At 40.4% G+C, this 26,572-nt stretch overlaps 1 protein-coding gene across 2 annotated transcripts; it reads right to left on the minus strand.

The window, feature by feature from the left end:
• Window positions 1-1,991: 1,991 nt before the first annotated feature.
• unm_sa1261 (un-named sa1261) lies at window positions 1,992-26,221 on the minus strand. Of its 2 annotated transcripts, XM_026164054.2 has the most exons (4): window positions 26,042-26,221; window positions 9,922-10,149; window positions 5,605-5,807; window positions 1,992-4,402 (listed from the first exon to the last, which is right to left on the minus strand). In XM_026164054.2, exons 2-4 carry the CDS (start codon window positions 10,091-10,093, stop codon window positions 3,581-3,583), a joined length of 1,197 nt encoding a protein of 398 aa, XP_026019839.1. In that variant the 5' UTR covers window positions 10,094-10,149; window positions 26,042-26,221; the 3' UTR covers window positions 1,992-3,580. The 2 variants fall into 2 exon arrangements, with proteins under 2 accessions (XP_026019839.1, XP_026019840.1); XM_026164055.2 differs by lacking the exon at window positions 9,922-10,149 and having other exon boundaries at window positions 26,042-26,177.
• Window positions 26,222-26,572: the final 351 nt, after the last annotated feature.

The raw sequence follows: 26,572 nt of genomic DNA on the forward strand, positions 1-26,572 counted from the left end.
ATCAGTAAGTGCAGGCCTCTGCTGTAATTACTATGCTGCACATGCCTAATGATTTGCTTTCCAGCTCAGCTTCCCGTCTCCTTTGTATTCAGGCAGATTGTTTTATCGGACTGGCATCAGAAAGGCTCGCTTCATCCTGCTCGTTCTCATCAGCCTGTAAAATGCGTCAGTTTAAATGTCCTGCTCAGCTGCTTTAGGTTTAAGCCTCTGTAGGTTGTTGTAGCTCTGTGGTTGATGTATGGATAACACTGTATGAGAGGTAGGAGGGTTATGTAATTCTTTCTTTAGCCAGTTTTTGAAGGCAGTCACTGCTCATTACAGCCAAGCCTCAAACATGGCTCAGTGCTTTTACAGCTTCGCAGGGCGTTATGAGTTAATTGGGGCATAACTATGTGACCGACTTATAGCAAAGCTTGATCTAAGGCTTAAAAATAACACTGTAGTGTGCTTTCAACCACTGAAGCAGTAATGCATGTGCTGATACAGCCACAGTTTGATCAAATGAAACGACAGTATCTAGCTTGCAGTTGTTCCCTGCTTCAAAGCCGAGCAGAGAAAAATCCAGCGCCAACTCTGATTGACAGTTTTCATTTTTTTAATGATCAGAGAGGGGAGAGTATGAGCTGGAATCACTGCACAAGGTTTCATCTGCTGAATAAAAAACCACAGACATCACATTAAAACACAGAAAGACTTCCTGCTGTCATTGGTAAATCAGAGTCTGGGATTAAACCCTCAATGTTGGGGAGAAAAGGGACGTGCTAGACACTCGTGGTGAAGAGGTGAACTGGTCGCTTGACCAGTTGGTCAGTGTTCCTTCCTTAACCTGTGATCTGGGTAAGGTCAAGGTCACTGACAGAAATAGCCGAAAGGAGTTTGTTCTGTGGGGCAGCTGGGCTTTGATTAATTTACGTCCACATAAATCAATGTGATGCACTCATCCTGCATTGTGTTGTAGCCAACTGTTGGTCACCAGTGATTGCATAAGTGTGGTCTCTGATTGTAACTTTACTGCTAGTTGTAGTTTCAGCCATCTGTAAACACCTCAGAGCAGAGCCCTCTTTTTCAATTCAGTTTTCAGAAAATGTATATTGCAAAGTAAAGGCCCCACAATAATAAAGATAAAACAATCAGATGCCCTGTATGAGCAAGCGCTTTGGCAACAGTGGTAAGGAAAAACTCCCTTTAACCTCCTAAGACCCAAAATCTTTCATGGCATGATTTAATTTCTCTTTGCCGTTTGGGCTGATTGGGACCTGATGAATGTGAAAACTAAGAATTATCTGATTTTTTTTTTTTTTAATATATACCTGATTTTTGTTTCAGAGAAAAATGAGATCCACATATGAGGACATTCGTTTTAAATCTCGATGGAACAGTGGCAGTATAATGTCCTCGTAAGTGGATGTCAGGCGCTTGTAGAGCAAAATTTGGTATTTTGGTCGAGACAACCCAAAATGTGTCGTCCACACATATGGACACCAGGTCCTAGGAGGTTAAACGGGAAGAAACCTCCAGTAAAACCAGGCATTGGACAGTCTTGTTTCCAAAGGAGCTGTTGAGGTGGTGTTGTCTCCTATGACAATTATAGAGCTCTCTATCCAACAGTGATATCTAGTTGGCACCACTCCATCTACTGAACTAGCTTGGGCTCCTTTCCTACCAAAGATGGGAAGTTCCAGACTCCTCGGACCAGTCTACACATCGGAAGTAGGTTCTATCAAGCCTTTTTTTTTTTTTGCCTTTGGCTGCCTGTCTGGTTATAAAGCAAAGTGGGTCCCCTATTGGTTGGTGGATCCATGGGCTAAGGCTTGACCCAGAAGTTCCCCTTCCAGGTTTGGCTCCAAAAAGGTACCTGGGGCCCCTTTTCCAGCTGCTCAATCATTTCAGTAACGTCTCAAAAAGCTTAGTCTATCCTCTCGCTGGGATCAGTTTGCCTCAGGTAAGATCTGCTGATTACTCTTTATAAATGTATTTAATAATTACAAGTCTTTTAATTCAGAGTTTTATTTTAGCAAATTTTCACCACAGTAACGTTACTCCATGCAATACTTTACAAAAGAAAAAAGGGGTATAAGAAGCATTTTGTGTCTCCTGTCACATTTTCAGCATTTACAGTTTGTTTGTTTGTTTTTTTTATTAAACCAATACTAAAAAAAGAAGACAACTTATAGTATCACCAAATACCAAATCTGCTCTTTTACCTGAACAGCTTTGGTGACATCTTATCCCCCCCCGCCCCACCCCCCCAAAACAGTCCAAACATATCGCAGAATAACCAACTGTTCAATGAAAGGGTAGTTTTCCATTTTCGCACCATGCAACTAGAAAAACTGTTTTGAATTTTTTTTAGTAGTTATTTGATAATATTAGCAGATAATCTTTGACAGACCATAAAAAGTGTGCATTTAGATTACTTCAAAATAATGGGGGTAGGCTAAAGTTGACTACTGTACAGCTTGTTGGGAATCATGAGAAAACATGGGGGAAAAAAACAAAAAACAAAACCAAAACAAAACCTTAAATATTCTATGAGCGGTCACAACATCATGGCCACTTTAAGGTAATTTTGTAGAAACACATTAAAAGCTTCTAAAATTAAAACCAAAAGAATTGGACGAACAGAAAAACAGCTACGGCATAATGTCCAAGCCGTCTTTGTACTGTTTAAACAAGGCGGTACTTTAATGTAATACCACTTTGAACCACAAAGTGATGCAGTAAGCCAGTGTAGCATCCTGCTAACACGAGCTATTTCAATGTTATTTAAGCTAGTCTTAGCTCATTTGTGTTGGGGGGGGGGACTCGAGACAAGAAAATTTTTGATTTGAAGGAGTCTTTCAACAAAATACAAAATAATAATAATTTAAAAAAAAAACAGAAATAGAATGCAAAAACATTCCCCACACTGCCACCTTGTGGTGAACGTTTTCATTGGCCTGGAAAATCCACCTGCTTCTACAATTCTTCTTTTTGTTGTAGCTGAAAATTAATTTTTTTATTTCTCATAGGGGAAAAAAAAAGAAAAAAAAAAAAAGAACAAAACAATCTTCAGCTCTGTGGTCCCACTTGATAAAATAAATACTAAATAAATTTATGTGACATAAATAAATAAATTAACTTCAAATAAAAAACGCTTTACATGAACAAATCTACCAAATGTGAACATAACTAGCACGTTAAACACAAAGTCACGGTCTCGTTACACACAAACCATGTTCGTCGTCTTCTTCAGTTTCTCTTTTCTTTCTTTATTTTTTTAACCTATTGCTTGTGGATTATGTTTGCTTTTCTTTGTTTTCCTGTCCTCAGCTTTTCTTGGTTTTTTTTTTTTTTTTAATCCTGTAACTGAAACCACACACAGGAAGCTACAGCTGTGTGAGTGTCGCGGGTCATTTCCTCAGAGTTCATCTTCATCAGAAATGAGCAAATCCACGACAAAGCTACAACATACGTCAGACTGTCGTTCGTTTCCCGATGCCAAACATCGCTCGCCGCACCTCTTTCTCCCGCTCGGAGAAATCTTTTTCGTCAGCACACACGCGTGAGCAGGTAGCACGAAGGCAGCGCTGCGCCGTCTCTACACGCAGATCTCAATGGGCGTGGTCACCAGGATGCGCCCTCTTTCGTTGTTCTCTCTGTTGACTCGCTCGTAGCTGCCGGTGGAGGACGGCGAGCTGTTGGTGGACATGGAGGAGTACTGGGTGTCCATCATGATCCCTCCCTTTGCCGCCACGCAGGCAGGCGACAGGCTCTGTTGCTTCAGTCTGTCCACGAGTACGTCCTCTTCTGATGACGATGAGCTGATGTCCAGAGGAGGCGCGCTACTCGCCAAAGCCCCGCTGCTGCCATTACAGTTCCCGTTCTCGGTATCCAGCATCCAGCACTGGTTGAAGTAACTGAAGACTTCTTTGACAGAGCAGCGGCGATCCTGCTCGATGGAAAGGAGCCTACGAAACATTCGCAAGGCTTCATCGGTGAAGCGGCGCCACTGCGACGGCACGGCGGCGGTCCGACGGCGTTGCCAGCGGACAAACTCCTCGTAGAAGGCATCATTGGGCATGGCCTTCTCCCAGGGGAAGTTTCCTGTCAGCATGCAGAAGAGCAGCACCCCGAATGCCCACACGTCTGTGCTGTAATCCACGCAGAACCCCTCATGTCGGGAAGTGTCGCACAGCTCCGGTGCCGTGTACGGGATGGTTCCGCTCACGCGCTTCACTGGTGATCCGGCGCGTCGTGTCATGCCGAAGTCTGACAGCTTAACCTTTCTGCACTCTCGGTCAAAAATGAGGACGTTCTCGGGTTTGATGTCACGATGCACCAGCTTCTTGCAGTGCAGGTAGTCAAGAGCAATGGCTACCTGGTGCACGCAGCGCTTCGCCACTGCCTCAGGAAGTCCCACCTGAACAGAGAACAAGAGGAGTAGGAGAAGGTCGTGTACATGAAACTGAAGTTTAGGTCCATATAAATGGGACAAAGTTCAGAGGATCTGAATCTTGCTTTAACAAACCTCATACTTACCACTTTCTTACTGGCGCCATGCATCCTGAGAAGCTGCCCACATTGTGTTTTGGGAACTGAACATTACATAACTCATAGAAAAACATGAAACCAGTTGTAGATGACACAATAAAGGTGGTGCTTGCGTTTCCTTTTCCCCTCAAGATAACATCTGCACTTCCTGCGATCTACTATATTAACAGTAGGTCACGTTAGATTAAATCCCCATTAACTGTGGTAAAAGCTCTTTAACACAGTTTTAGATATAATCTCCCTTTATACAAACACATCTATGTAAATGCTCATCATAGTGACCTTTTACACTGGGCTCATGTTTGGCCAGTGTAAACAGGAAGCAGAGTGCTGGCTGCTGACGACAAGAACACTCATTTCGAGGCAAAACGTGACGTCACGGCATCTACATCTTTTACACCATTTCCCGGGACACAATAGACCAGCATAAAGTACAGACGGGCCAGTTTTTACCATCAGTTTTCAATACAAAACAGATATTCTGGACATAAATTCATACTGATGGATTCACTGGATTCTGTTTGCAGGGTGTAAGGTTCGTTAACTACAGACGGGAATTTACAGAATGTCTTTTTAAGGTCGTCTCATTTAGGTCTTGGCACTATAAAAACCTCTTTAGCAAACACATAAAATATTTCTCTCTGACGGCCTTTTATTTTAATAATGCTTTACATTTTAGTCCGTGAATTTTCGTGTTTTGGCACAAAAAGAGGACCCCGAGCGCTGTCGGGACTGAATGCCAATGTGTAATTTGCAGCATGTATGCAGCTGGGGCTTTTCAGTTTCAAGGAGGATTAAGGGATAATCATCTGGATTATTTGAATAAACCTACATCAAATATAGAAACCATCCATCCACTCAGATTTCTTATCCAGGTCTGGATCGTGTCGGCAGCAGTCGGCCACCCCTGCTGTGCTTCTCACTCTTCCAGGGGAATATTGAGGTGTTCTCAATACAACTTGGGTCTGCCCGGCATCTCCTCCCAGTCGGACATGTCTGAAACGCCTGACCTGGCTCCTTAGGATTTGGAGCAGCTTATTTGTTAAACTACAGGAATGGCTAAGCTCTCACCTGTGGAGGGATGATGTCAAACAGATCTCCCGCCTGCGCGTACTCCTGAGCAAAGATGTAGTAGTCGTCGGTTTCGAAGGCGATCCCGTACATGTTGATGATGAACGGGCAGGGCGACAGGTAGAGGGAGATGCTGTACTCTCTCAGGAAGCTCTTCAGCTTGGTGGTCTTTTTCTTCAGAAACTTTAGCGCCATTTTCGTGCCTGAAAACGAGGACAGGACCGGTTACATAACCTCCAGTCTCACTCCTCCTTTCTTGTTCTTTTGCACCCCATTAAAGTGTTTAGGGATTTATTTCACAGCTGTCTAATTGCTTCCAAGAAACTTAATTAAAACAATTTGATGAATAATTAAAATCTCGACAGAGTCAAATCCTGATGATTTATGCTTTAAGTATTTAAAATCCTCTGCTGCAGTAGTTATATTTGCACTGTGTGAGCAGGATGACGCTGCTTTCATGTTTAAAGTTTTGCAGAAAGCGTCGTTTACAGATGGAAATGTAATGTAAAACTTGCACGACAGCACGTTGTCTTCAGCCGCCTCACCTCCGCTCAGTGGTCGAGAACAAGAGAAGCACCGAGGGGACATGAATTCCCAGGACTAATCTGATAATCTGAACGCTGAGGGGAAAACCCCCCAGACAATAACCTGGACGGCTGCCATGTCTGCTTATAATTTCCCCTCCAACAGGCAGCGTGTCAGCAGAGACTTCTCCAATACCACCGGATCAGCTCTCCTAAAGTGCTTTGTGCTTCTTACAGCATCCAGCCACTTTAGAAAGGTCGAGGGGGATTTTCTGTTAGTCGGTGACACGGTTTAAAAAGAAATAAATTAAAAGGTATTCTTGGTAGCAACACTTTGTGCCACCACAGACTGTACAGAAAAGATCAACAGAATCTAACCACAGTTCGTGAGATTGTCATGATCCATGAAACAGCTATTTGAGAAAATGTTCATTCTCTCAAAGGTCTTTCCATCATATCTAAAATAATTTAAAGAGTCATATTTACAAAGATGTCCACTGGAGGTCTTTCACAAGCACCGTCCATCCTTTTACTCTGCCAACCTATCCTGATGCATTTGAAGGAAGTAAATGAATTGATAAGAACTCAAACAGCAGTTAAATATGATAAAGTGCTAGCTTAAACATAAAAATGTGTTCTTGTTTGCAGTGTATTATTTCATTACTTTGATAAGAGAAAATGTTACTAGACTTTAAAAAAAAAAATACCCTTTTTATTTCACTTTAAATGGGTTTGCAGATGTTTAATTGCAGTGAACACCAAACCCAATAACCAGCAGGTTGTCTAGTAACATTACTACAGGACTGAAGTATAATAAATGCAGCTTCCTGGCTGTGCAGCGCCAACATGTCTGATTTGCACCGATTCCAACAACAGCAGGTCGTCTGCAGGAATTTCATCATGTTTATATGGGAATTTAGTTGCTTTGTAAAAGATCCTGATGGCTAAGCTGCAAAAATAAACAACATCTGTTCAGGGAGACTCGGCTGATTCCTGTTGAGCTACGACTGAGAGTTTTAGAGCAGAAACTAAATATAACCTATATTTAGGGCGAAATAAATCTACCCCACTGAACAATCGAGTCCCTGAACAAAACATCAAAGATGTTGGGGTTGTTTTCCTCTGAAACCGTGACTTACTTACAGTTTTACATAACAACAAACTCATCATCAGGTAAATATACTGCTCATGTAAATATAAACCTATTGTTTTGGCAACTGGCGATTTAAAAAACAGATGTTCTATAACCTAATCTAAGTTTCTAGTTTGTCACTATCACACTGAAATATACCTTCTCATTTTGAATCTCTGCTTACATACTTTACTATTCAATCTATGTAAGTGAGTCAGTCCAATATAGCTAGCACATTTTTGAAAATAAATATTATAATAATACATAGAAAATAATGTTAATAGAATTTGCCATATTATTCAAATCTCAAACCACTGATAGAAAAACATTTTAAGACTTTATTAGACTATTATGTCTAATGTTATTTAACTGTGATTAAAATTATAAGTAAATAATTCATAACTGGCATCAGTTACACATTTCCAGATACATCCAGTTCAAAATAATCCTTATTTATTTTATACTTGTGCAGCCATCACTTCATCCTTTCACTGAAACCAACCACTTCTACTCTGATTGGCCGTGTTACCGTATTTTTATTTCATTTGACTTTAACTGCTCAAAGTTTGATCTAAAAAAATAAAATAAAGAACAAAAAAAAGAATAAATGAATAAAATTTTTAACGATCCACTTCGGTAAACTGTCAGAACTTTGCTATTGTGATAAGATTAAATTAACAAGCTTTGACATATCACAGATTCATTTACACCATCAGTACTTATACATACGAAATACAGAAAAATAAAAACAATGATTGACATACTCAAATTTCAAATTCATCAAAAAGGATGACAAAGAGAAACAGACATTTGAATTGAATTAATAAGATATTGTGAAAACAACCTTTTAAGGTTTTAATTGAGTTTTAACTTCGAAATACAAAATGCATTTCAGACTGCATGTGACTGCTTAAAATGTCGCTAAAGGGATAAAAAAAACTCGCAAGTTCTACACATGTCGCAGAAACATCTGGGGATGAAACACTTGAGTTTGTTCATTTAAAAAAAGAAAGTAAAAAGGTTAAATGTTATACCTTCAGTCCATCCATTTCCACAGGTAGCCTGATTTTCTGCTCCACACTGAAGGTCAGATAATTTAAGCTACACTTATTAACGGCTCTGGGAAGAAGCTGGCGGTTCACTACCAAATTATGAAACCAAAAGGTATATAACATTTTTTATAAATCCATTAACGGCACACCTCAAATGGCTTGAAAAGGTCACCATTTGTCACTCCAAGAGTCTGCTGCTACTTGAAATAGGCAGTGAAGCAGAGGCTTTGTGACTCCATAAAAAAAAAAAAAAAAAAAAGACTATTAAGAGGCTGAGAACAGATGGGCAACAATTTGGATTTTAATGTGAAAAGGTTAAACAGATTTTCAGTCAGTTAAGTGGTGAATTGAGGCAGTTTGGATCTCGACCTGGGCTAAAAATCCCTGCAAGAAAGCGACCTCCAGTACCTCCAATTTGGCTTTTTTGAAAGTAAACACTTCAGTCGTGAGCAGAAGTACTTTACCTTCACAAACACGCCGTCATCTGACTCGAGAGCTGCTTTCATATTAGACTGTGTTATTACTCTGAGTCACAAAACAGGGCCACAAATGAGGACAACATCTCATTTCCTGCAAGTGCAACCCTGCAGATCTGCTTATTTTGTGGGCAAATGAATTTCTCAGAAAATCTCCTCTCCCCAGAAGAAGCGATGGATCTGAATTTCAAAAAGAAAACTGTCTTCATGGGCTTTACCTTCTGGTTCATTTTTCCTCTTATGCAAGATGAGGATGAAACAGATGTGAAAAAAAAAGGAGGAAATTTACTTACATGGAAAAAAGATCATAGCCATCTTTCTGGCTAAAAACAACCATCATGGCATTTATTAGCTACAGCTAGCTAGCCAATGAAACTAATGATAATTTATTTAATTGACGCTACATCATGAAGTTAATGCTAATGCAGATCCCAAACTAAAAAGCCATTTGAATTAGGAAATTCAAATATATTCCATTTACTGTTTTGTTATTTTTATTTATTGAAAAGCTTTTGGTATTTTTGTTCAATAAAATTTAGACAAAAATACCAAGAAGTTAATAAATGCAAGTACAACTGACTATTAACCCCAAGAGCAAGAAAACAAACAAAAACAAACAAAAACCTTTACATTATTAATTTGTCTTAAAAATTATTGTAAATGGATTTGTTTTAAAATGACACTGAGTTACTTGATCACTACAGGCAGCTGCCCAGAGTACCAACATGGGTACACCATTTAAAAGCTTTTCCTTGTGCTCTATGCAATTTGTATTTTGGAAAACAAAATAAATAAAAATTCAGATACTTTGCCATTTAGAGTCTGTTGACAGGAACCCCCCCCCCAACAACCTGTTCTTCCATATTTCACTGTTACTACCAATATGGTCGTGTTTTATGGTAAGAATGCAAAAATTTACTTAATATATAAAAAAAAAATAAAAAAAAAAACAGAAACATTTATTAGTCGAAATTATATTTAAAGTGATTTCTTTAAAATTTATGGCCACCAGGATTTTATGTTTGTCTTGTTTGAAATGTGGTAAACTTGCATCAACCAGTTGTTTATTTTGGTTTGTTCTGTAGATATTAATACAATTTTTTGTTCTTTACAGTAGCAGCCACAGTTAATACCTCTGATTTTGTGGATGACCAGGTCCACCTTTCCATAGGTGCCCTTTCCCAGCTCACGGATGATCTCATAGTACTTGTTGATGTCCAGTTTTTCCAGATTCTGTGCAGCAATCAGCTGGAGCTCCTCCAGGATGTCGATGGAGGCACGGGAGCCATGAGGCAAGGAGTTCATATTGGTTAAAGGGACGGGGCAAGGGGGGCCGAGGGCTGGTCTGGAGATGGATTTTCCTGGAGAGCAGGAAGGAAGACGAGGTTTACTGTGAGGGAACTTATCCACCCATGGCTGCATTCCTAAACTATACACCACTGCTTTGCAAAGCATATCTTGTACTGCATGTGTGTACTGTACTGGTATCAAAGGGAAAGTGAAAACGCTTTGAGTCCAGGCCAGTGAACCGTTATGTAATCTTTACACTGTGTTCTTACTTTGAGAAAATATAGTTTCTAAGATCACAGCTCCTCATAGCAATAAAGAGAGCATAATCGAAGAACAAAAGGTGGGAATTTTTCTATCAAAGCCCATTTAATATATGCAGATGCAGACAGAGGTTCGTTATTCACACAGCTCAGTTACCTTCAAAGTCTAAACAGAAACTAAAATTGGCACAAATAATGCATCAGACACAAATTCACGTTGTATTACATTCAGTATACAAAAGACACAAAATGATGCAAGTTTGGTAAATGAAGGTAAATTAGCATCCTTGCAAGATTAAAATGTTTATATAGATGATATAGATGTCTCTCCTTCCTGTTAAAAGGTAGTTCTTAGTTGCCAAGTGTTTGTTTAAAAAAAATGATCTAATTATCTGGTTCTCTAATAATATTTTAGGACATTTGCTTTAGATTATAAAGGGTTTTAACTCTTACATAACTAGCTTTGTATAGATAATACTGATAATGGAAAAAGCACCACGTGTCATTACTACAGCCACAAGGTTAAAACAGAAAATCTCCCTGCACCGAAGTTCTGTTTCTACTTTATTCTATTTGTGTTAAATAAAACTAGAACTTCAGTCGCCGAGCAGCAAACTTTTTTGTTAACCTTGTGCAAAGACATCCAAGTTGAATAGCTTTGGGTGAGATAGGCGATATAACCCCGGCACAACGTCCTGATGCTGACTGATGAAAGAAAATGAAGAAAATTAATTGAACGAGTCCATCCCTGAGAGCAGAGAAGTGTTACTATTTGTAGGGCTGATCCTCTGCAGCTGATTAACGATCTTTCCACATTAACGAACGTCTAATTCCGAACTGACGTGTTTCTTCTCCGTCACGCCTGCTGCCATTCACTCAGCAAATCTGTCTCGCCTTCCGGCTCCTTCTGCTGCCGAGGGGAGCCAAGCAACACTTCAGATCTCTGGATGAATGCGGAGACTTCACAGCCCTGATGGCCCAGCAGAATTGCACCATGTCTCATTAACAGGGATGAGAAAGTGTTGAAGGAGACGGGATGCTAGCCACATCCTGTGTTTCGGGTCCATCTGTCCCCACTTGGCTCCCATCTACAGTGTGAGTGTGCACGATGGGGAAATGTGTACGAGAAACTCAAGTAACGCGTGTGAAAACAATGAACCCAAACAACAACAGAGTATGGTCCGCTTGGAAAAAACACAGTGAGAGTAAAACTGTGATTTGAGTAAATAAAAGCCTATTAATGCAGATTTACTTTACTGAAACAAATGCAGCACGTGAACCGGGACGTTTATTTTTTTTTAATGTCACTGATCTCAGCTTCAGTGTTTGCAGTGTACTCAAGCTGGATTAAACAACAGCCTTTATTAACCCAACACTTCCTGCTGCTTCACAGGGTGGTTTTTATTGTGGAAAAAAACAAACAAACAAAAAACAAACAAAAAAAAAAACAAAAAAACACAACAACAACCCACAGGAAAAAATGTTTTTCTGAGAATTTAATGTCATATTTTTTTTTCTGTTCATTTTTGAAAGACGCCGACTTGTCTGCAACTGCTCACCAAGTGGTAGTGAAACTGTAAAAACAGACCATTTACCTTCAAAGTAAAAGTCATCCTGTGAGCATGACTCAAAAGGCGCAACTTACTTTGAAAGTTGAGCCTTTGAAGGTCTCCGTTTCCAGTTTGCACTGACCGCTCAGCATAAACGTTGAGTGTTTGTAGGTGAGTCTGGTTCTTCCACGTTCCACCGAGTTGTTTGTTACATGAATAGAACTTTTCATGTAACGTGTCTCGTTTCTTCATCTTTCAATTGTCCAATCATATAAACGACACCGAACAAGAGTTGAGAACAGAACACGATTTTTGGCAAGTTTTTCCATGGGCTCAACCCACATACTCAACTCTGCTGCTCAACCCATGACTGTGGGTTGAGCAGCAGCTGTGGGTACATATGCGGCACCGTTCAAGGGGAAATAAACAGGCTTTCCAACTGTATGAAATTTATTATCAAACAGTATTGTTACAGCAACATTTTACTTTTGGTGTGAATTTAGTCTCATAGCCTACTTACATCTTACACAACTATGTTTTATGTCTTTGCCTCCAAATCTCAGTAATGCATCAATCTGTTACACACAGAAAAACTCAAACTGACATCAGTGATGAATATCTTGAATTTTTAAGCTAACAGTATAAGTCTGGCTGTGCTTTGAACAAAATGTAGTATTTAACTGTGCTTGTTGTTTCTTCAGAACCTCTGTTACTGCTAAATAAAGCAGGACTGACATGTTCAAAACTGAAACCCTGACATGCTGAAAACACTGCGTTAAAAAACAGTGAAAGGAAGCCGTGAGCTCGGCTGTGTTGGAGTGACAGCGGAGGATGGAAATGGCCCTCGAAATAAACAGTATGTGCTGAGCATTAAAGTACGACAAGCTGATAAAAATGAGGACTCAGCTGAACCCAAAGGAGCCAACTGGCTGTCTATCACCGGTCCTCTCAGCATCCCTCTGACAAGGTCAATAAAGCACAGAAAGGATGAGACAGCCAGAGAGTGTTTAGAGCTGCAAACAGACACACTCGGGCATCTCAATTTTACATGCTAGATACGTAGGTAGATTTTTAATTAAAATTCGAGCCCTTTTCAAAATAATGGCCGTTTTCTTGCACAGTTTTTCTGCTCAGCCAGCAGTACAGTTCACAGGGTCAGAGCGAGGGCCCAGTAAATGAACACGAGACCAGATGCACAAAGAGAACGAAGCATCTCACCTCTGCTTTCAGGATGATCAAATAATGCCAGGAGGAGCACTTTGCGCCTCCCTTCTTTGTTCGTGTGTCAAACACATTTTCACAGCACAAAGAGACACTGCAGAGACCTTTTGTTAAAGGACAGTAAATGTTTTTTCCACACAACTGTTCTGTTTCAGACTTTCATTTGGAGCATTAAAGGAGCCCAGAAAACCATTGTTATTACTGACACTGCTGCTATTATGTGAAACCAAATCATTATTTTAAATAACAAGTACTCCATGTACAAGCTTGCATCAGACAAAAGAACCAAAACAACAAAAACCCACCACAGTAATCTCCTAATTTTTGGGAAAACTGCTCTTATCTATGCTTTATACTGTTAGTTTTTGTCCTTTTCTGGACTTTGTCTTGACTTTAGATTACTGGACTCTATTATCCATAATCCTCCATTATACTGTTAGCTAGTACTGCTCATAGGAGCAATACTAGCAATAAACATTAAAGTCACCTCCTTTGTATTTTCACTAAAAATTAGCCCACTAAAATTTAAGAAGAAAAAAAAATCATGTTAATTAAATCATGTACTTGATTTCTGGGCTCAATGATTCATTAATTCAGGTCTGCTGATTTCCTAGAAACTTTGTGAGAATTTAGAAAACTAAAACCTGGCAACAACAAGTCGAATGATGTCACCAAATGACCAAATATGAATGCTGGTCTTCTACAAAAGACGCATTTTGTTGTCAGATCAAGCAGAGAACTCACCATCCATTTACTTTCTATCGTTACGTTTACCTAACCATAGCAACTTTGACATATATGCATTAATTATGTTTCACCCTCGGTGTCTTCCTGCTATCCGGGCGTGAACACTTCCTCACGTGCTCTCACACTGAAGTCCTATCAAACAGCCCGGAGATGAAAGGAGTCACAACCACCGCTAATTAGGTGTAACGTTTTTTAGCTGCAGCTCCCGGCGCTCCCGCTAAGTCTAAGGGGTAACTGCTCCCCCAAGGGCATCAAGGAGCCATGTCTGCCTCTGATGAGCGGCGCGAGACCGCCTTCCCATCATTCTTTCAGTCGGTAAACAAAGCCCGGCTGGAATTCAACCAGTCTGCTTTACGTCTGTTATGCCCTGATAAGGTTACCTGTCTTTTGCGCCGCTTGGCAGGTGGGTGCAGTCCAACGGTGAGAGCGCCTGTTGATGGAAAGCTGGAGTGGCACAGAGTCAGAAAGCTGTGAGTTTTAATGACCTTTGATTTTCCTGCAGCAACAGCAGCAGCAAGGTGGCACAGCTGCCATGGCTACAGCCTGACGATGCTTTGTGTTTCTAGCGGTTCCCTGCAGAACTCGAGCTTCTCTTGGACTGCCAAAATGTCACACTCTTGTTTCTAATAATGTCTCGTTCACAGTAAAACAAACCGACTACATTTATTGAAGGGTCTGGTTTCAATGCTGGGAATGCTGGAGCTTGTAGAGAGTGCCAGAGTTTTAACTGGGACACATGGTTGATGTTTGAGTCCATAGGTACATTTAGTTTGCATAGGGACAGATTTAAAGCTGAAATTTCTTCTTAGTTTTAGGATTTGTTCCTGAACTCAAAGATCCACAAAACCTGAGCCAAAGACAAAGTCAGAAGCTTCCTTCTGTGTTTTCTAAGGTGTAATCTAAAGAGTAATCCGAGGAGACCACTGATCACTTACAAGAAGAATAGTATTGCCGCTGTGACGATGAGTAAACCTGACAAACTCGACAGAAGTGCTGAGTAATGGTCTCCCGGTGCCGCAGGAAAAACAGCCTCTGCCACCTCGTGTGTGTTCAGGCCAGCATCGACTTGCAAAACATCGGCACCCAATTAATCATTTGTAATGTGAAATCAATGCGTCACCAGGCTGAAAAAATATTTATGAACAAAGGCTGCCATCTTACTCTATGCCTTCCTCCCGACAAAAATCTTTCATACCTCAGAGAGTTTCCAAAAACAAGAGGGGAAAAAATGACCTATTCAGGGATGATTTGGACATAAAAGACAAAAGAAGAACTGATGTCTGCTTCGTGAACGTCTGGTGAAACAGCAGCATCATGACTTTCTCCAGATTTCTCCAGCTATTGATGGGCTGGAATGAAATTTGGTGCACATATCCAGGATGTCTGTAGGATGAATCCTAACGCCTTTGCTGAGCTGCTGACTGTTCACATAAGGTTAACATTTGTGCTCAAACACACTAAACGAACAGGCCAAACACTTGAAAAGACCCCTGAGCTTTAGATGACCTCCTTCACAGTCTGAAGAATCTTTTATGTCTTATACATTTAAAGATTTCAAGGTATTTACTAACAATTATAACATAAACCACCACAGTGGTTTTCTTTTTGTACCCAGTACACTCAAAAGAGCAAGAACATTTTTTTGAAAGCGCACCGCTACACATATCTACAGTTATTAACCTTTAGGACCTCTTAGGTTTTTGGTTTTTGCTTTACTTTGAGCTCCACTAGTACAATTTATATGTTTATCTGAGCAGAGATTCGTTTTTATAAGTCTGCAACGTTCAATGTAATTCAGTTTTCTTTATCTAGCACCAAATAACAACAACAGTTGCCTCAAGGTGCTAAATATTGTAAGGTAAAGACCAGAGGCGTAATTTCCAGGGGGGTTATGACCCCCCCCAATTATCCGACTCAACCAAAATAACCCCCCCAATAAAATTATGAATTATCTTGCATATATAGGCTGTTGATTTTCTTTACTCATTTCAGGTATTACCAGCAAAATAGTTGCATGTTTAATCATTTGGGAATTTAGCTAGATTTGTTTATTTATTTAGACAGACATCTTGACCCCCCCCAATGTTCAACACAAAGTTACGCCGATGGTAAAGACCCTAGAATAACACAGAGAAACCCCAACAATCAGACTAAGCCCTATGAGACAAGGACTTTGGCGAAAGTGGCAAGGACAAACTCCCTTTTAACAGGAAGAAACGTCTGGCAGAACCAGGAACAGGGAGGGGCGGCCATCTGCCACGGTCGGTTGGAGGTGAGGTGTCATTGAGTGCCAAAAACTGTCAGGACTATCGATGTCCACCTTGTGCTCCCCCTGTGGTGCTGAAATTTATGTCACTCCAACACAAGTGGATAAATACCTGTTGGTTACTCCTCCAACTCTGAAGTTGAGAACATAAAACAAGAACTTTTGGTGATAATTTCTCAGTTTTGTAAGACTTTCTCCAAATGTTATCGTTCACTATTACTCAGGGCCTTTGAACTGCACTACTATAGTAAATGTAATAAATGAATAAATAAAGATTTGTCTTATTCTTCTAAACTTCGTTGTACAAACTATTCCGTTTTTGGAAGTTTGAATAATTCTAATCTATTGAAGAAAAAGCCTGCAGTTCTATTAAGACTCACATCAGCCCCATGTGCACGTTATATCAATAAATGTTAGCATGCTAACATGCTAAATAAAGCAGTTACAAGTACAGAACATAAACCCACTTAGCGCAGTGGGTATGTTACAGGTTTGATGTTAGCCTTCATCTCTAAAATACTCTTTGCCTAAGTGGAGCATTAAAGTGTATGGGATTTATGCTAGAGGGGGATTTTAATATTTCCTGCTACAGTCAGTGACTTTAATCCTATCTGGAGAGCATGTGAAGGATTCTGACTGCTGTCAAAGTAACAATTCATAAAATAATCCCAATCTAAATCCCACCATGAGTTTTTAAAAAGTGGATTAGAACATGGAAGAAGAAAAAGATCTGATGGAAGCACCAATGAGCAGGTCTATTTAGCCAATAATATGGTGACAGGAAGAAATTAAATCTGTTGTTAAATTAAAGAAGAGCAATACCATCATGTAGCTTATTAATATGTCGCAGCAGATGGTTTGTTACTCACAACCATCTGGTGGAATTAATCTTGGAATCTTATTGGGGGGGGAAAAAGGTAGACATTTAAAAAAAAAAATATTAAGAAACAAGAAAAAAAAATACTTTGGAAAAATACTTGATCTGATTGTTTGTTAGCCTATGACAAAAAAATAACCACAACTAAGTGATAAAGTAAAGTCTCGCTGAATTTTTTAAAAAGCTTTCAGTTAACTTTTCGTTCAGTCACGAGATATCCTCCACTTCCGATATAACTGATGCTACAGAGGCCTATAATAAAGTTGGATGACTGGTTGGTTAATTAGTGATTGGCGAAGCCCATCCCTGGTGGATTCTTTGGTGATGACTTGGTAACAGTCTCAACAGCACACCTCCATCTGCCTGCCTCCATCTGACGCCAGGCGTTCTCTTTTCAAAGATTTCTAAATAGGTTTAGAGGTGTATTTTCTTTATTTTGGTTGTTTCTGATGAATATCCATATCTCTCACATTGTTTTGCCAGTTCTCTATGAGAATTTAGCAATGGCTGACTTCTAATCGCTAACTAGTGTGACTACACTGAAAGTGCCCAGTTCTAAAGTCCTTGACATATCTTTCAGGCAGCGTGAACACCCAAGTTTGTCAATGTGATAACTCGGGACCCAGATCATGCAGGATTTCAACATTCATACCGTAGATGCAGCTACTAAAAGGTCAATTTCTTTTTAAACATCACCACAGATTTTCACATTTATACGATAGGTGCATCTACTAGGAGGTTGAGGAATAGCATGTGTCAGTATTTTTATAGTTTTATTCTTTGTTTGGAGAGAGATCAAGCACAAAAATACCAAATTATCTGCTTTTTAAGGTGTCAAAGCTCTTATTATGTGTTCTGAGTAAAGCTTTACAAGCCTTTTTAATGGAGGACCTTGTTCCACTTTAAAGACAAAAAAATAGAAGACAATCTGAAGACAAACTCAAGTTCTCAAAACGAAATGTTTGGTATTTACAGCAGAGAGCATGAACCCTGACAGAATGACTGATAATAACCTCGGTCTTGCAATGTTCAGAATCCAGGACCAGACGAAACACGTGGGATTTGAGATGCGACAGTCTGGCAGCTTAACTGTCTGAGCTAATGTACTTAAAATAGGCATAAAAAGCTTTCCATAAAGAGAATAATGGCTTCACTTAAGGAGAAGGTGATTAATAATGTGCCATTTTGAAAAACAACAACAACAGTTTAGTTTTTCTGCCACTGCCTATAGCTATTTCACAGTGACCAAAGTATGTTTGGGGTGACCAAAAAATTTATTTTTAAAAATACATTTTAGGCCGTCTCCTTGAGCCTTTTCTCAACAGACAGAATAACTAAAGTCTTTACAGTGATCAATAACGCAAGCAATCATTAGCAGCAGCCTTGGGCTTTTCTTGTGTTTACCGTATATTTTATTAATGCTACAAAAAAGCTTCAGTTTGAGCTCTAATGGGCTGAAATGTCTTCTGGTTGCTGTTGGTCATCAGTCATTGTCTGTCTAGCTGAGTCCACTGAACTCTGTGAACCGACAGGTCCAATCAATCAACTAAAAGAAAACAGCCAATCAGTGTAAGAAAATGGTGACTTTTTGCCATTACTGATGACCCTTCCTCTCAGTTCACAACCTGTAAGCTTTTTATTGCCATAAATTGACTATTTTAGGAACAAATGCCATACATTTGATGGTTCACGCTAAGCATGTCGACTTGCTTCTGTCAGGTATGACTGTAAACGGAGTAATCTGGGAGTTTGGGCTTTTGGTAACAAAAGATAAACATGAATTATTGCTGTGAGACACTGTGAATGTCACAGCTTTTAAAAATCTCAATTCTTCTTTTTAGAGCAGAAGAATGACAGTTTCATTATCACCTATTCCACCCAGAGAAGATCTCACCAGGGCAGATGATGAACAACACTTCATAAAAACATTTTTAACACGACAATAACTGATTATTTAAATAAGGAAGTGATTGTCAGGTTATCTGCAGCTCAAACAAAAATACCCATCACAACGTGTCAAGATTTCCTCTAACACAAATCTAGGAACAAATTTCATTTGTAAAAAGACATTTTTGCCATCTGACTCTATATTGAAGATATAAAGAATAACATGATACATAAATTTTTTGAATACATAAGCACAGCAAACGAGCCCTGTGGGCATGGCAAAAACCGTGTGTACAGTGGGTTCTTGCTACTATATAGATACCGTTCACGGTAATATCGATACAATGTTAGGCAATGATAAGAAAATCAAATATCGCGATAGAATATGGGTAAAACGCGCATGCGCAGTGCCTTTGTTTTCATGCGCACATGGCAGAAAGAGCATGGCGACGACGGAGAATGAGAAGGGCGAAAGTGGATCGTTGAATGAAACGGATGATCCAGAATTTGTTTGTAAAAATGTTGCAACTTCAGTCGAACTGGTTTGGCTTTCGTCCGTCAGATACACACCAAAGCACATTTTTTGGTAGAGCATGCTAGCGGGCCGCCGTTATTACCGAACCGATTTAATTTGGTACGCGGCGCTTAAAAATCTGTCAAAAAAATGTTTCAGTACGACTTTGCTAAGCTACGAAGCCGCACAGCTTGATGGATTGTCGGAGCATTACAGCTACTGTAGCCTCGCGGAGTGATACGTACTGTGCTTCAACATAATGTTACCGTATTGTGTGTGTATAAGCTCTTTTAAGTTTAAAGTTGTGGAGTCTCACATGCATTATATCGTCAGTTATATAGTTATCGCAAATTTTCAAATATATATCGTGATAAATGTTTTTGGCCATATTGCCCTGCCCTAATACAGATTATAATTACTGAAAAGATGACCAACCACTTACATAACTAATAAATGACACTGCTTCTAAAAATGTCAACTTATCACCTGGTTTCAGTTTCTCTAATCTGAGGATTTACTACATTTCTTTTGTTGTATATAAAATCCTGAAATAATCATTTCATCTTTTAGATTTTTGGCTTTTGGTTATGACAAAAGGAATAATATAAAGACCCACACCTGACAGCTATGAGCTAAAACCACACACTATTTATAAAAGACAGATGTAACCACTGTGGTTATCACTAATTGGGTTCTGGACTCTGCATTTTGCTCTTTGCTCGTTGACATTAGAACATGGATGATTTTGGACATTTACGTGGGGTCTGTGGGGATTGACTCACTTTTAGAGAAGCCTCAAGTGGTTGCTAGTGAAACTGCAGATTTTCTTGCCTCTTGGCTAAAACTCCAAACAGCACTGATCATCTCATAACAATTGCACATGTCCAGGTCTGCTACATTTTACACAACGAGTAAAGAGTCATTTGGAAGACGAGTACCTACTGACTGAAAGATGTACAAACCACATCCTCGGCACCTTCAGACATCAGTAAAGACCAGATGTCTACTTCAGTGATGCCACAAAAAGTATGGGTGAGATCAGTTTGAAATCATACAGAAATATTACTAAAGCTAAAGAGTTTTCATCCTCCCTCGGACTTATCCCTTTATCAGCCCTGGAAAGTGCTGACTCTTCCCCTCTCTGTGCTGGTTGTTGTTGGCCTTTCAGCTCCATCCTCAGTCATTCAGCTCACCGCCACTGATCTAATGTTAACGTGTGAACTGTTGTTCTTTAAATCTGCTCACTGAGAAGCAACAAAACCGGAGAGATTACTTCTGCCCCGTGAGCAGCTCGTCCCTCTGGAAATGTTTGCAGAAGTCAGACTGCATCACGCCAGCCGTCACGGCGCTGGAGTTCAGCGTCCTCTTGTGCGGCGGCCTCCGGCGAGGCTCGGCCGTCCGCTCCCACGGCGCTCACGGAGCTGTGCAGCACATCAAAGCAGCCGGCTTTAACCGGCTCGACCTACATCGCCTGCGAACACTGAGGCTTTGTCCCTGCGCGCTCAGCAGCGCATCACTGGGCGCTCTCCTTTACTGCCAAAGCATTTCGGCTGCTGCGATCCCCACGCAACAGAAGGCAGCGGTACACTCTTTGTCTGATTTAATCTCACATTCTCTAACCGTCTTCCTCCTGCCTGCCGAGGAGATGTGCATGGTTTTATTTTCACGTCTCCTCTGCAGGGCTGAACTAACAAATATTTCTGTGAAATAAAATATTATGGGCTGTGTGGTGCAGGCCATCCAGGAAGTTTATGCTGCAGCTTCTGTGAAAAGAAAATCTAGTGTTTTATTCACCATCTGTGTCTGAATGCTAGCGCTCAGGTTTATGTTTGTAGTTTGCTATGAAAGCTCACCAGGTTTAGCTGATGTATGCACTCTGCACTCTTATCTCAATATTCTGGCTCCAAATAAGTGTGAAGTCCAAAAATCTATGGCAGTGACTACATCCATGTTTTAAAGTCCTTGTTGTAACAACACAAACACTCAAAGCTCATTCACGTGGGGCTACTTTGTCAATGAAACCTTAAATAGTTTTATCAATACCCATAAGAGGTTTAATAACGCCCTGAATAAGGGTGTTGGTTGTGTTTGTGTTTGTCTGTACAAACATACAAACAAAACCAGAAAGAAGAAATCCTGTCATCTGAGAAGCTAAAAGCGACATGAAAGAAGCAGCTTGTAGCCCATGAGTGGATGAAGGTGTGGAACTGGCACTCAAGAACTCCTGCGCTCTGGACTTCAGGTTCCACAGGGGGCTTTCATCGTGCTTCGGACAGAAGAAGCTGAGACAAAAGAGACAATTTTAGGGATTCGATTGTCGCAAAATTCCTTTCTGCGACAGCACCACGAATCACCGCCACTTCCATTTCAATCATCTCCAAGTGCCAGCCAGCCGCTTCAGTGTTTCGTTTGCAAAAGGTGAGGGAGCGTGTCCTGTAAACCTTTAAGCGACCAATCAGCTTGAGTTAGCAGCACGCTAGAGTTTTACAGGTAAAATCAGCGTCACCAAAAGTGTCCCTTTGTTTATATTTGGACACAAGGCTGGACTGGGACAAAAAATCGGCCCGGGCATTTTGACTAGAGACCGGCCCACCAGGATAAAGATTGAAAATGTGACGTCATTCAGGGATAAAACCGCAAAGGATTCTGGGAACTTGTGGCAAGAGGTACTAGCGCACGCAGGCTTTCAATTGAACTCAGTTACACAGCGATAAAAAGAAACCCAAAAAATGGCAAGAAGCTGTTGTATTATTAACTTCAATAGCCGGTCGCATGACAGCCACGGGAAGCCGACGGGTAAAGAGATCGTTTTTTTTTTTTATCGGATTACGTCGTTGAAGAGAAATTTTTTAAGCCATGTTTCCGAAGTAAGAGCAGACGGATGGTCTGGATATACCAAATATAACGTCTCAGAACACTCCAGCTCACATGTTAGTCTGCTCCAAGCATTCCCACAAAGGTCAGAGTTTTTTAGTAGTTAATACGTCATTTTTCTTAACATAATTGGTGATATAGGTTACAAGCAAGTCTGGCGCTGAACAGAAATTGTCGCGCTATGCTCCTTTATTTATTGTGCATAAATAGTAAATTGTCCTGACACAATATTGTGTTTCGCTTCTGTTATTACCATGGTACATTGACAAAAACATATACTTTTATTCACAGGATAAAACAGTTGTTTTGTATCACTTATTGTCCATTGCGATTACAACATACAATATTATTGTCACTGCTACATTTCTGTAATGCTACTGTAACCGGTTTCTGCTTCATCCCGCTGCAACAGTTCGGCCCAAACAGACTCCTCGACTCTGCGTTGTGTAGTGTTTTTAAAAAGACAAGGAGTCTCTGATCGATCGTTGCCACTTTATTTCCTGAATGGAAACAACGGTGTATTATCAGTGCACAAGCTCGCCATACACCACTCCGCACAGCACACTCTCGTATGGCTACGGCAGACTGGCAGCGATTACTGCAGCAATATTACAATTTCTAATATACAATAAAATAACAGCAACAACAAATTATGTACCTGAATGGAAACAACGGTGTATTATCAGTGCACAGGCTCGCCACACACCACTCCGCACAGCACACTACGGCAGAACATCTCATTAGCATTCCGCTTTAGCATACAGTTTCACACATTACAGTTTTTTACAGACGCTAGGACACATTTCTCAATACTTAGGTCACTTTTGCAAAACTCTTCACACAATTCTCCTAACTGACCCTCAGCTTGGCAAAGCAGTTCATTCCACATTCAAAATGCACTACAACTACCAAAACACTTCATTCAGGTCTCAAATAAAAACATTCCTCCAGAACACTAGCAAAGGTTGACAGCCGACAAACACACTTTGTCACCCACAAAACAATGACCTAAAAAACACTAACAACATGTAGCATTACACAGTGTTTTCCTGTGTAAAACAAGGACACATCTCTGTTTATAATTTCAATATATGTTACTGGAATGAATCAGACATCATGTATTTATGTTTATGTATTTTTATTTTTTTGCACTAAGTAATCCCAAAATACAAGAATTCGTATACACACCATCCACTGATACACATACAATAGTAATGCTAATCTACTCGGTCTTCTCCATTTGGCCACAGGTTCTCATCCACATCACATCTTATGTCATCTTGGGCAACACACCAAGGAAAGAATCTTCTGGCATGCCAGAATTGAAGGAGTTGAAAAATTGAAGGAGTAACAACTGTGTAGATGTTCATCCACAATGAGAATCAGCTGTGGCTGGTTAAACTGCATTGTTAGATTTAAAATATGTTTCAGTAAAATATTGCTGTTGGATTTTGCTGTCTTTTCAAGTTTTGCATTGTGTTATTGTTTTGACCATGAGTTTAACAGTTTTGAAAACAGTATGTAAGCACATGCAAAATGTCCTGTCCGTACAAAGGTTTTTGGCAGTTGTTGTGTCTGAGTGAGAAGATGATTCATGTAATTTGAGAGATGTAGTCATTGAATGCATTTTGTGCCAAAACAATGATAACTGGTCCTCAGTTTAGCCCACATAGACTTCTGTTGTGCTCACTGTGTGAGGAGTTTTGCAAACGTGACCTAAGTATTGAGAAATGTGTCCTAGCGTCTGTAAAAAACTGTAATAAACAAATGAAAAGTACATAAAACTGGTGTTGGACATGTGTCCACTAAGCACTTATTACACTCGGTGCTCGTCAGCTAATCAAACATGTTTTATGTGTCTGTACTACTTAGCTATATTGTGTGCGGAACAATACAACTCACCTCTCGTATGGCTACGGCAGACTGGCAGCGATTACTGTAGCCAGCCTCACCTAACCAGCCACACTGAGAGCGGGGGGGCGCTGTTTCCCCATTACACTGATATTTGTGGCAAGTGGAATAATACCACAAACACTGTTACACTACCAGAAATTATTTCCACTACTAATTAATTACCGTTGAGCTCAAAGGTCCTATTAATAAACTGTTAATGAATGTGTATTTATGAAGACGATTTGTGAGACTGGTAAACTTATGATACATACAATAGTCTTTCGTCCTACACGGTGCATTTCAAGGTCCTGCACCCATCCGTCGGTAAACTGTACCTGGGCTTGTTGCAGTGACCTGAAGTTACTAAACTTCATGAGTGTGTGCACTCACTCCAAGAACCGTGTAATTATAAATCTGAGCGTGGTGAAAGTGGGCAGCACACTGACGTCTTTTGTCCACTCTGTGTGCTCGTAAGGGTCTGACCCTTTCACTCCTTTGATTTTTTCCTCGTATCTTTTCTTTGTCTTTTCGTCGAGTCTGTCTTTGTACGGACCGGCATTGTTCTCCTTTTGTTTTGTACATTCCTTTTTTGTGCGGCAAAGAAAAAAAAAGAAGGTATTGGAACCGGAGAATGAACGTTTTGCGGTGCTGCAAATGCTTGCATTTGATGCTGTACTTGGATTGTTTTGCCACGAGTTCCCGGCATGCAATGCGCGAAAATCACGTGATTGCTAAACAAGGGGGAGGGTGCATCCAGCCTCCTCGGCTGTAATTGGTCCAGCCCAGAGTCGATCATGACCAATTGGCCAATCCAACACCTTTCATTATATATACCCTTCCTAAAAATAAAAATAAAAAATAAAAAAATATCCATCGGCCCATAAAAACAAAAAATCGCCAGCGGCCCACCGGGCAAATGCCCGGTATGCCCGATGGCCAGTCCAGCTATGTTTGGACATATGATTGAGGCTATGCTTGTGAAAGTAGGCGTAAATTATTTTTTAAGCAGTTTGGCGTCTCGTGTTGAGCTGCAGCCAATTATATATCCACTACTAGTAACAAGACGTGGCTATTAATCCCACAAAGTTTCAGATTCCTCTAAACTCGATGGATTTATGGGAGCCAGAGCGAGGCGATGAAGGAGCCCTCAGCAGGGAGGATGCAGACAAAAAATAAACTTTGCGCGAAAATACCGATAAGCATCAGCATCAAAGTCAACACACTGGTGAACCTTTGTCATCTGAGATGCTGAATTCTTAGGGTTTAGCAAGCCTGTCCAATTTTTGCATGAAAAAAAAAATCTAAAATGTCAGAACCAGAACCACGTCTGATGATTAATCACCTTCCATTAACACCATAAATCCCCATGTCTGTATCCCTGATGCAGATCTGGAGTCAGTAACACTGTTTACAGACACTCAGACATAAAAACTGCAGCACAAAGAGATCAACTATGGATGTGATCTGCAGACACAAAGCGTGCATGCATTATATCCATGACAGCGTGCAGCACATGAGCATGTCTGTGGCGAGAAATCTGCTCTGTAAATGTAGAGGGAGGAAAGTCAATACCAGAGATTGTAGCTCTGAGACAATAGCTTCACAGCAGCTCTATTGTTCTGCTCAGGTTGGGTGAACTTTGTTTTAGATTTACAGCTGTATATTTAGAATACATTGTTTTCAGAGTGCAAAGCCCAATATAGTGCCCGTGCATAGACACACAACAGCCGTGGAGTATTGTGCTTTTGCCTCAGAGCAGTGAGGCATCACTTTCAAGCTGAATCTGAGCTTTAGATGCTTGAAAAGACACACCGAGCAGCGTTTCGTAAGCTGTTAACTGGTTTTACTGGGAGAAAAACGAAATCTTCTCCTACCGTTGACAAAGTGCTGGAAGCTGTCAGTCCATTCAGACAACGTTCGGATCCTTCAGCGACTCAGGAGACCGGCTGGGAGTGAAGGCTCTGCGGGGACCGGCTGCTGTCTGTCACCGTGCATCCGCCGTGGTGTGTCTCCCGAGCCCCTCTCTATTGTCTCCGCACTCGGCCGGCGGCCCCGCCCACCGCCTCTGACCTCCAATCAGAGCACAGAGCGTCAGTGACGCCTTCCCGGATTGCAGGAATTTACACGTTAGACCGAATTAAAATTCAGATGTAAAACTGTCAACAGTAGTGGTTTACAATACTGCAAATTTTTGTATAAATCGCCGATACCATTATCAATACGTTTAACCTATAAAGGCACTTTTTACAGACCACTAAATCAGTGAGATTTGTATTTTCCATAATAATTAGTTAATAGAATAAAACAACATTTCAGCTTTTCATCTATTTTGAAACTGTTTTTTTGGAGACCTGGAATGTGCCTGTCTCTAAAACACTTGGGTCAACTTCTGTTAATGAAATGTG

This window comes from Astatotilapia calliptera, chromosome 4 (assembly GCF_964374335.1).
Source record: "Astatotilapia calliptera chromosome 4, fAstCal68.1, whole genome shotgun sequence".
Taxonomy (NCBI): domain Eukaryota; kingdom Metazoa; phylum Chordata; class Actinopteri; order Cichliformes; family Cichlidae; genus Astatotilapia; species Astatotilapia calliptera.